Source organism: Aulonocara sp. 'chitande type north' Nkhata Bay, linkage group LG19 (genome assembly GCF_057382095.1).
Source record: "Aulonocara sp. 'chitande type north' Nkhata Bay isolate Kocher_YH1m ecotype deep benthic linkage group LG19, A_spYH_male_GT1.1, whole genome shotgun sequence".
Lineage (NCBI taxonomy): Eukaryota > Metazoa > Chordata > Actinopteri > Cichliformes > Cichlidae > Aulonocara > Aulonocara sp. 'chitande type north' Nkhata Bay.
The window spans coordinates 21,655,159-21,666,288 of NC_141362.1; the positions used below are offsets into that span (position 1 = coordinate 21,655,159).

Consider the following 11,130-nt stretch of genomic DNA (forward strand, 5'->3'; position numbering starts at 1 on the left):
TTAGGGAAAAGAAAATTAAAGACAGAGATACCCATAAACAAGCAGTAAGGTGGCTGCAATAAAGGCCTATCAGAGCATTTCAAAGGAGGAAATGCAACATTTAGTGATGTCCATGCCCTCTAGACTTCATACACTGCATGCAAAGTATATTTAAAAATATTTATTTTAAAAAAGTTTATCAAATTAATTTTGAGCCTCTAGTGGACCATGCATAAAAATAGCTGTAATTTCTAAACAGTAATGCACTATTTTCATTAAACCCAGTGAATTAAACCTGAAGGTCTGAACTTCAAGCACATCATGTCTTGACTGTTTGATTTAAAAACCATTCTGATGGTGTACAGAATCAAAACTACAAAAAACTGTGCTTTGCCCAAAAATGTGGACCTGGGTGTACTTATTATGTAGGGGTCCCTGTTTTACATGATTTGATTTGAAGATTCGAATTAAATGAGCTCATAAATGCTTTAAAACACTTCACTAGTTTTCATATAGCCTACTGTTGATGCAGGGGGACTTTAAAAAAAAAAAGGCTTTTTTGGATAGGTCTGTACAGGTGTGCAAGGCAGGGCGGAAGTTACCTCCAGGAAGCCACTGCGCTCCAGCGCATAACGTTGCAACGTTTATATGAGCGCCCCCACCCTCCTCCTACTAACACGTCACACATGCCACCGGAGCCCGTACCTGCCCTCTCCGCTTCTCATGCGGTACAAAAGCTCCACGCATGCGAAGTGACTCTCCCTTTTCTCTTTAAGATATAAGGTAAGCTAAATGTTCAGGCTCAAGTTTAATATTTTTGACAGTAGCGCTGACGTTATGTGCAGCGCTTGTTTGCGGTGTAATGAAAACTCACCTCATCTCTAACACTGTGATGCATTCGTTATCTCGACAGTTTGTCGGTAACTTGGAATTAGTGGGCGCTCGTTGAGGTTTTTATTTAGCACTGTTGTCAAGCTAACATTAGCAGCAGTATCGTTATCCAGTGTCAGTGGATGTAGGTTGGGTTAGCGAGCTAACGTGGCTAACTATGACAGAAAAGGGACAGGATGAAGGTGCGGTTAGCGTACTGTTTTAAAGCTGTAGTGGCGGATGATCATCTGGCCCAGCTGCCACGTAACCTGCTAGGTCGTTAATGGGGCTTGTCTAACCTTAGCAGCCTAGCCAGTGTGAGAAAAACGCGACCTTTTGTTTTGACCCAGTGAACGAAAAGGGTGGCTGACAAGTTACCGTGTTGGAGTATTATTTTTTTCCACTTAGTAGTGTTTATGGGAACATTTGGGAACCCAACAGCTTGGTGTCCAAATAGATTTAGCACATTCACGTATGACGTTAGCCGTTAGCTTTTCGGGTGGATAGCAGGCAGCTTGGATACCAGGCAGCTTGGATACCGTGTATGGGTGCAACGCCTAGAAATGTTTACACTAGTTTGAGGAATGCATGTTAAAATTATAGCTTTATTGAACTTTTAGAATAATGCAATAATTATTTTAAAACAAATGCAAAGTAAACAAACTCAAAGTAATTCGAAAGGGATGGCTGACATTAGATCAAGTATTGAATTGTGATAGATTGAGCTAAGTTGTCATGTTTATAATCTGGAAATCTGTGCTGATTACTCACTTTTTAATGTCACTTATATAATTCCTCTTGTAAACTTGCAATGGGCCATTGGTTTTTGACACTATACAAATCATATTAACCAAATTCTTTGTTAAATCATCATCTTATTATCATTGTTATTTTTTATTGTATATATTTTTTTAATTTAAAAAAATGTATCCTGGTGATACAGTACAACCTGTGGATCCACTATGGCAGATGATGATTTCTCCACTGCTGATGCTGGGGCCTCTACAACATACCCAATGCAGTGCTCTGCACTGAGGAAGAATGGCTATGTCATGCTGAAAGGACGTCCCTGTAAGATAGTTGACATGTCTACCTCCAAGACTGGCAAGCATGGACATGCAAAGGTAAAACCACTTTGAGACCCATCAGGCTAAAGTTCCTTAAGCGCTGAATTCTAAAGTATAGACAGTTGTACAAGTAATACAGAATGCTTCTTTGGCACAAGGTAAGCTCTAATCAGTTCATTGTTCCCAGGTTCACCTTACTGGACTTGACATCTTTACACAGAAAAAGTATGAAGATATCTGCCCATCTACCCACAACATGGATGTTCCAAATATAACAAGGAAAGACTATCAGGTGAATGTTTCTTTTGGACATATCTTGCAATATTGCTTGCTGTGCAGGTTAAACAATTTAGTACTAAAGGGTAGTAACTGTTTGGAAATTTGTTTAAAGCGTGAAAGGAATGAATGGTTTGACTGCTGAAGGGGTGTGTCTCATTTATCAGAGCTGAAGTGTTGCTTCAGTATGTTTAAAAAAATATATACAGGCATCAGACTGGTCGGTCAGGTTTTGGATTGACCAATAAGCAGTCTTCTCTAACTGTTGGGCTATTTAGAGGCCGTAGTTTTCAGAAAATGCATCTTTTTCTTCGTATAATGAAATCTTCTATGTAGCAAATGAGTCTTATAATTTGCATTTTCCTGGTGGTGGTTTATTATGTTACGTTCTACCTATGGATGTATAGAGGCCCACGTGACAGATTTCAGGCTTTGTATAGATGTGCCACCCAGACCATACACTTCACAACTTCTTTGGTGTCTGCGGTTGTCTAGGTGCTTTTCCACGTAGTGTGCACTTTTTTTTTTTTGGTAATGGTTTAGAATTAAAGACTGTACATGACACTGTCCCTGATAGGCACATGCACAACAAAGAATGACAGAGCACATTGCTAGACTGCTAAGTTTAAATTTGAATGAGAAATGATAATTGCTGTAACTGCAAATGCAGCAGATACTGGGGATGTTAAACAATAGACCCAAAACCTAAGACGGGGGCTTGATCTATACTGAGTTCAAAGTGAGTAATCAGCCATCTTGCACTGTTTGGGAATTGCATCATCTGGATCTTGTAGCAACATCAAATGATACACAGATGTAAAAATTATACTACTGTTACCTTAAATTAGAGCTGGGCGATATAAGATTTTTTTCATATCACGATATGTTTTTTCATTTCAGGCGATAACGATATCTATCACGATATAAGCCAAATAACTATATTTGTAAGATTTAAATGTGCCGTTGCTCACAAGTAAAATGTGAAATAATCAGCAGCTTGTTTTGATTTAAATATTTATTTCCCATAATAAGTTCAACAGGGTAGATGTACTTAAGGAACATGAGACTTTTTCAGATAAATAAAGGCAAATCTTGCAAACTACACAAAAGGCAGCCGCTAAAGCGTTTAAGTTTCAAAATAGAACAAACAAAACAGACTACTAAATTGTCAATTCCACTTAGAAACAAAATATTAATTCTAAAAATAAATCTTAGTTTGTTTTACAGAAGAACAGACAAAATTGACTAACTTTTGTCAATATCAAATAAACTGAGAACTAAAAGGAAATTCTCAAGCTCTCCTTGTTGTATAGCTTAGCTTTTCAAACAGTTTTAACAGTTACTTTAGTCTGACAAAAGCCGAATGACGAATTAGCGCTTCCAGTCAGAGATTGAGCATGCACCGGTTTATTGTATTTCCAGACTTGCTTTCGGCACAATTTACAGTGCGCGCTACTGTTTTTTTTTCTCAGACTTGAAATGGCCGAAATACCTTCACACTACGGAACTTCTATGGCTCTTCCGTTCGACAATCTCTCCGGCATTGGAACCATCATCTGTGTTCTCTTCAGTAACCTTCGGTCACGCTCTCGGTTGATTTTTCTCTAGTCGGCACACTCATTTCCTCCATTACCCGGGCGGCAAAGCGGCTGGCTGCTTCCCAAACAAATACACATGTGCGGCTTGGCACTTGTGCTATACGTAACAAGTCACGCGACGTGATGCTGAGGCTGTGATTGGTTCGGTTCTGCGCTACTTAATTTGGATTGGCTGTTTTTTTTTTTTTTTTTTTTTTTAAGAGGACAAGAGCGGCGAGGCCTATCGCAATAGTTTAATTTTTCTATCGAGAAAAAGTTATTTCGCAATACATATCGTTATCGTTCTATCGCCCAGCTCTACCTTAATTTGGTGTCACTAACTTAATAATCTCGTAAATTCCATGTAATTGGCATCAGGTACTAGTTCCTTCTGGTTGTAGTATGTATAAAATAATAGGGTTTTTCCTCTAGCCCAGAATACCACTGTGCAATATATAACCCACACGGTAAATGCATAAAAATTAGAAATGAAGTGTTATTTTTTCCCAATATTTGTATTAGGGCTGTGCGATATGACGAAATATATCAGATGTTGAAATTAAAATGTCTATCGTTTCATATTATACGCTGTCGTTAGTTTCGTGATGTTGCAAAGTACAATGTTTACGGCAAGATCTTTTCCTTGTTTGGATGGTCACCACAGAGAATACCAACATAGCCAGTGGAGATGAGGAAGAACCAGGTAGGTCCAAACAGAAAAACCAGTCAAAACAAATCACGGATCTTATTCCTAAACGAGGGGCTACCTCTGTAGCATGGATATAGTTTGGTTATGAAAAGTCTGACACGAACCAGAAAACTGTACTATGCAAATTATGCCGCAAACCAGTCCCCACCACAGACTCAAACACGACAAACCACTTCTACTAGCTACGCAAGACTCATGTGTAAGAGTGTGGAGAGTTTACAGATGAGAAGCAAAAAAAAAAAAAAAGAGTCATTAGGTGCTCAAAATAAACCTTAGACTCAAACTTGAGAAAAGGCTTTTCCCCGCAGCAGTTTCATGGATCAGTCAAAACACTCGACTCCAGGTACACGATGGCCAACTGAAAACACTTCACACAAATAGAATTCCCCGAGATTCGCAGAATTTACAGAAAATGCACTATTTTGTGGTATGTCGCTATCGGGATGAGAAATGTCTTATATCGGGATATGAGATTTTGGGACATATTGCACAGCCCTAATTTGTATATTTGTATAATGGATATTTTTTTGAATTAGGACTGTTCATATGTATATAGTGCCCCCCCCCCCCCTTCTTCTTTTCCCACATGTCTGCACTGGGTAGGAGAATCTCATGTGTATAGTGACAAAAGACATTCTTTTAATATTTTAGGTGAAACCACTGCAATATACAGCTACAACACTTAGAGGCACAGTTATAATAGTGTAAAAAATTCTCCCAGCTTTAGTAGTTCAACATATTTACATATAAAATAATCATTCATGAATTAGAATGAGGGTAAAATGTTCAATTAATTTGTGATTTTTGATTTGAGGTCATATTGCCAGTCTTAACCTAAAGTCAAGTTACAATATATACTGCCTCCTTTTAATTTTATTTTTATAAACGTTTTCTTGTTTTTAGGGCTTTGTTATTGATCTAAACCACAATGTTCTGTGTATTGCTGCTTCACAGTAAATGCTTTCTGTTGGTGTGAATCACCACAGTGTTATGAAGAAAGCATTAAAATGAATGTTTACAGCAATTGCAATAGGAAAAAGTACTTGAATCACTCTTATGATTTCCTAAACTATTAACCTCTTCCATTCTGTTTACAATGGCAAATTTAGGTAATTGATGTGGCTGATGGTTTCTTGGCTCTGATGGATGACAACGGAGAAACCAGAGAGGACCTTAAATTGCCAGATAATGACCTGGGAAAAGAGATTGAGAGGAGGTTCACTAACGGGGACCAGTTTATGGTGAGTTCCTGTGTCCTGAAAAAAAAAAAGTTCTAAAATCCAAATAAATTTTAGAAGCAAATTTATTTGGATATTTTCTGATATATTGCATTTCATTTAGTCATAAATGAACTCTGCTGTCTTCACTATATTTACTTAGTGTCCATTTTAATAATGTAATAATTAAGAAAAATTCCTTACGTTAGTCTAGAACACTTGTATTCTTATGTGCTATTTTAAAGTGTACTAGTGTACTTTAACATGTTTTAGTGGTAGAAATGTCCTGGCCTATCAATTTGAGAAGTCATCATGCCATACTGGATCAAACATATTTGCATAAAATATATACATAAAAATCAAGGTGATGTGAGAATACTGGACCCAGATCTTAATTCCTTTCCATTTTCAGGTCTCTGTGTTAAAAGCTATAGATGAAGAGCATGTAGTGGGCACGAAGACCATGACTTCCTAATAAGTCAAGGACAACGCTGGAGACCTCACAATCCTATCCTCCATTATGGTTTTGGAGCCTCACCAAAGCTACTGGCCTTTGCCCCACACCGCCACCAGATTTGCTGCTGTCAGCTAAAATCCAGAAACTGGACGTGGTCAGCTTCTTCTCTATCTAAAGCTCAGACGTGACTGGCATTCTCTCTAAACAGTCATCTTCCCCTTGCCATCACAGCATAACTTTGCAGTGGGTGCTGATATTATTCCAGTATTTCCTACAAATATTTCAGCACTCCATAACATTCCTGTTTGAGTACTCGTTACGTGTATTTGCTTTTAAATTACGTTTTATTTTTAAAAAAGTTAAACATTTTCAGATGCCTGTAAACATGGCTTATGTTTACAGGGTTAGATGCTGTACCTGATTTATTCTCTTTAATGTTTCCCGTAAAATAATTCAAATTCAGCTGGCTGATATTTGCTCCAGCTATAATCATTGCACAGTTAAGAGACCCTAAAGCATTAACGTTATTAGTAGCTTGACTATATCTGCCTGCCTTTACAAGTGACGCACAGTCATCTGCATGCACATTCATGACTAGTATACTCATGCCTTAGCAGCTATGAATTTATGTAAATGAGAATTTTACTTACTCATGGCAGGATTTCTATAGCTCATAGCCAGGACTCAAGATGGGCCTTTTTTTTTTTTTTTTTTTTTTTTTTAATTTTTTTTTTTTTTGCAGTCTCAGCTGTTATGAAGCTGAACAGGCCATAATGGGGTGATTGGGTGGGGCCATATTCTCCTCTATGCTATAAAACTTTCCTTTCACTTGAGGCCTTTACAAGCTGTCAGATGTATAGAAACTGATTTTAAAAGAACAAAACACTTAAAAACATGTGCTATTTAGTCTTAAACTCTTTATTTTAATTCCAACAGTTTTGTCTCTATTGACAAGTACATTTCGCATTCTCAGAATGCTACTGATATCATTTTTCTTTTTTTTTTTTTTCTTTTTTTGGCAGAAATTGTCAAAATATTGTATGATGTAGCAAAATCTGTGGAAGTTATACTTTGAGTTATCCAATTCTTGTTGTGACATTCATGACGAGCAGAAATTAGAAAAGTGGGAAAATGGTAGTTACAGAGTAGTTGAGTAAGCAGGTCTATTTTCTAGTCTAAAATGCCTCACAAGGAGTTTTATTACATATTGCTTAGGTTAATTACTTCTCCATTCACAAACTGTTCCTCGGAGACATCAGGTAATGGCAGGAAATCAGAATGTGTTTACATGCACTGCATCAATGTTGCTGGAGAACCTGCATTTATATGCTGGTATTGTTGGTTTTCTCCCCTACCTCCTAATGGAAAATAAAAACTGTAGTGTTTTGAGAGTATTAGCATTGCTAACTAAATTTAAAGCATTGCAGTCAGTTTTTTCTTTTTTCTTGTTTTGTTTTTTGAGCTGAGCATTTGGATACTGTTTCAAGAGTGTACAAAAACCCTCCTGTTTAGCTTGTGTAGATGAATTAATCAGACTGGTTAGAGGTTTTAGTCTGCCTTTTGGTTTTTGGTTACAAGTGTCCATGTGTGTATACATTCTAACACTAGCTATTCATTTTTAGTCATGAATCTTTGTTGTTGTACAAACCCTGTTCAAACCTCAGTTAAGCAAATGCATTTAAAACTGTAGCTTTCTGTAGCCGAAGTCCCCCAGTCCCTTACACCATGTAGAGAAAATGTTTACATGATGGTTATGACGTTAGGTCATTGCTAAAAATCTACAACAACCAGACTTCTTACATTTATGTGAACACAGGTTGTAATAAACATTGGAAGATATTCTTTTTCCTTTGCACAACAACAGCTGCTCTGTAATGTTATTATTTTATTATTGTTTTGTGTTTTTGTTGCTTGGACTTGAATCTAAGCTTAATATTCCATTACATCTGTCAGCAAATTGTGTGTTTTGTAATAATTGTATTCATACTGTACCTATTCAGTGTGCAACCTGGTCTTCTAAAAACCTTTGTTCCCTTACAGCTAAACTGGAATGGACAACTTAAAATTTCTCCAACAAGACACTGTGCAGTTTTGCAAGATGTTCAAAGTTGGCATAAGGAGGCAGGCTGGCAAGTGGGAAAATTATATCCAGGAGTTAGTCAGTGAAAGCAGGGTCTTTCCACTTAGTTACCTATTAAGATTTGTTGTTATTCAGTGGTTGGTTGTAGGTGCAAATACTACTTGGTTTTGTTTACAAAAAAGAGATGTTTTGCTTTACAACTGATTTTGATTGATGGTCTGAAAATGAAAAGATGTTTTCAAAGGCTTTACAAAATGCAATTGCAAATTAATTTTACTTGTATGGGAACATAATTTCAGGAGCCAAAACCATATTGTGTGATGCTTTGGCAGAGTTTTATGCCAGATTTCCTTCCTGACACAACCCCAAAGGGATTTGTCTCTCCTCATGGAGCTTTGGCATTATAACAGTGGCTTCCAACTACCCCCCACCCCCCCCCCCCCCTTTTTTTTTTTTTTTTTTTTTTTTTTTTGGTGTGTGTGTGTGATCTGAAACACCGTAACAGCAGTACCCTGGAATGCAAAAAGCAAAGGCTACTGCCTTAAGACCTTACTAAATAGACTAATGCTACATTTCAAAGTGAGAAGTAACTTCTTCATGGAGGTGGAAGAACTAGCAGATGAAAGCTCAAAAAGCAGGAGGAGCCTGTGTAATGAAGTTATTAGGCAGACTTTGACAAACAAGGGCCCATGCTCGACAGCTTGAAGCCCCTGCTTGCCTTCTCAAGCACACAAATCTGCTCACAGCTAAAGCCTGCAGAACCTTAACCTGATTTTTACTCTACTTTAAAAGCAATAAACTGAAAAAATGTGGTGAAAATGTAACCTGTCCATTACAAACCACAGTAAACATTCTTTTGCAGAAATAAAACTATAAATGTTAAACTAGAATACACCGTAGTATTGTGCTGCTTCTTTTTTCTTTTCATTTTTTTGGTGGGTTAAATTGTCATTGCACCTATGAAGAGATGGCTACACTACCATCATGGCCCAAACAGAAGATGTGCATTCCTTAAGCCCCTCTGTTACATTTGTTTCTAAAGTTGAACCCAGGATAATGGACTCCAAACATCCTACAGCTGATGAGCTACACAAATTGGTATTTCACATCATGCCATTTATCCTCTGTTTAGCAGTCTTGGATGTGTCTCTCACAGAGACTTAGGTAGCAGTATTAATCCGATTCTGTTCAAGGAAATGTTTCCGCTGTATATGAGATGGCCCTGTGCTGTGCTTGTAAATGAGCACTGATAAGACTGTGTCATCAGTGAGGATAATAAATGACTTTAATTAGCATGTCTTCTATTGCGAATAATCTTTCTTTATCATGTATTATTCTGGGGGAATCTATCTTTTTCTCCATCAAAAGTATGCACTTTACTATATAATTTTGACTCTTCTGGTGTATCTTCATTTGTATATGGACCAAAGGTACATTGTAGCATCTTAAAACTGGAAATGAGATGCATGTACTTGCTAATGTCTGGCTACTGTTTTGTTTCTGAAATAACAGCTCATTAAGATGTTACTGGCTATAAAACCTCATTACTATAACCATAAGTTATATCCTTAATGTACAGTATTATTTTGGCTATTTAAATATTCATGATTGACATCTCAGAGGTGTGGCTAAGTTTGAACATGTATTGCAATCTCTAATATCTTATATGTTTTTGAATTGGAGGTGGGAGCAGTGTTCATTTGGGCAATGTCACAATTTCACTATTCCAGATGTGACTGAAATTCAGAATAAAATGTCATTGACATGTTTCATAGCCAGATGAAACCTGTTCGCTTGATGAATTAAGCAGATGAAGGATATGGAGTTGATTCTAAATGCTGAACATTTATTTGGTAGGAGTTCACTGGAACTCTCAGTATAGGGTCCAAAGATATGTTGGCGCACATGAAGGAAAAACTAAAATAAACTTGTCACAAAGACAGAAAAAAACCCCTAAACTTCAGGAACAGTCATATCTAAGATACGTGCATTCTTACAAAGAAGAAATGCACTGGCCAGTAAACACCAAAGAGCCTAAAAGATTACTGAATGCAGCTGAAGTGGTTTCATGTCTGCACTTTAATCCTATCTTGATTGTTTCCTTTAAAATCCAGTGTGGTGGTGTACAGAGGCTAATTTTCAAGACAGCAGTATGTTGATGGGGATGTATGAGATGGCGCTGTAATCCTTTCATCATGTAACGTTACATGTAAATTTGAAAGCTCAGAGTTATGAATCTAAAGTGTTTAGTTGTAAGTAAATTTAAATTCACGGCAGTTAAAATCTTCATATTCAACGGCTAGTTCCAGTAATGTTTGTTTTTCATTGTAAAAGATCAACGAACATTTAAAAAGTCAGACAGAAACAATGGGGTTAAAGGTTTTTACCTAAACTGCTCAGCAGATGGCAGTCCAACATCAGAGATGTTCGTATTGCTTTTGAACTGTGTGCATGATAGCACAGGGACAACAAGGGAAAGTACTTTTTTTTTCAAGTTTATTCAAGTTATCCAGAAATTATACCTTTTCCCCCACAGATGAAGAATTCACTCTGTGTTTTACGTATTCTCTGATGTCTAAGTTCTTTAATTCAGGATGAACAGTGTGAATAGCCAAACTGAACCTATTCAATCGAAGCCACCCCAACGTGTCTCAGCCCTATTCTTGAAAAATGCAGTAGCCTTGGTAAATAGATTTTGTAGAAACTACATCCGTATCACTGTGCAGATTTTATACTGTTTTATACAAAAACAAAAATCGACACAGAGAAGTCTTCTGTGATCTTCAAGAATTCTTTACAGGGAAATGCCAAACTCTTTCAAAACTCATGTGGGGAGCAAAGCAGGGATTGTAGAGGGGATTGGCAAAGGTTTTATGAGCCATTCCACAGTGCTCCGAA

General features: G+C 37.2%; 1 protein-coding gene across 5 annotated transcripts; it reads left to right on the top strand.

Moving 5' to 3' along the window:
• The first annotated feature begins 602 nt into the window (after nucleotides 1-602).
• Nucleotides 603-9,122, top strand: LOC147306970 (eukaryotic translation initiation factor 5A-1-like). Of its 5 annotated transcripts, none has more exons than XM_086274837.1 (5): nucleotides 603-762; nucleotides 1,793-1,973; nucleotides 2,104-2,208; nucleotides 5,588-5,719; nucleotides 6,108-9,122. In XM_086274837.1, exons 2-5 carry the CDS (start codon nucleotides 1,812-1,814, stop codon nucleotides 6,168-6,170), a joined length of 462 nt encoding a protein of 153 aa, XP_086130963.1. In that variant the 5' UTR covers nucleotides 603-762; nucleotides 1,793-1,811; the 3' UTR covers nucleotides 6,171-9,122. The 5 variants fall into 5 exon arrangements, with proteins under 5 accessions (XP_086130963.1, XP_086130967.1, XP_086130962.1 ...); XM_086274841.1 differs by having other exon boundaries at nucleotides 624-762; nucleotides 1,819-1,973; XM_086274836.1 differs by lacking the exon at nucleotides 603-762 and adding an exon at nucleotides 891-1,052 and having other exon boundaries at nucleotides 1,819-1,973.
• The last annotated feature ends 2,008 nt before the right edge of the window (nucleotides 9,123-11,130 follow it).

Bases quoted from the DNA above. Each gene is read 5' to 3' on its own strand.
- LOC147306970 (XM_086274836.1), top strand. From the start codon at position 1,028: ATGACAGAAAAGGGACAGGATGAAG. The intron at 1,053-1,818 runs GTGCGGTTAGCG...CCACTATGGCAG, and splicing joins AGAAAAGGGACAGGATGAAG to ATGATGATTTCTCCACTGCT. The intron at 1,974-2,103 runs GTAAAACCACTT...CATTGTTCCCAG, and splicing joins GCAAGCATGGACATGCAAAG to GTTCACCTTACTGGACTTGA.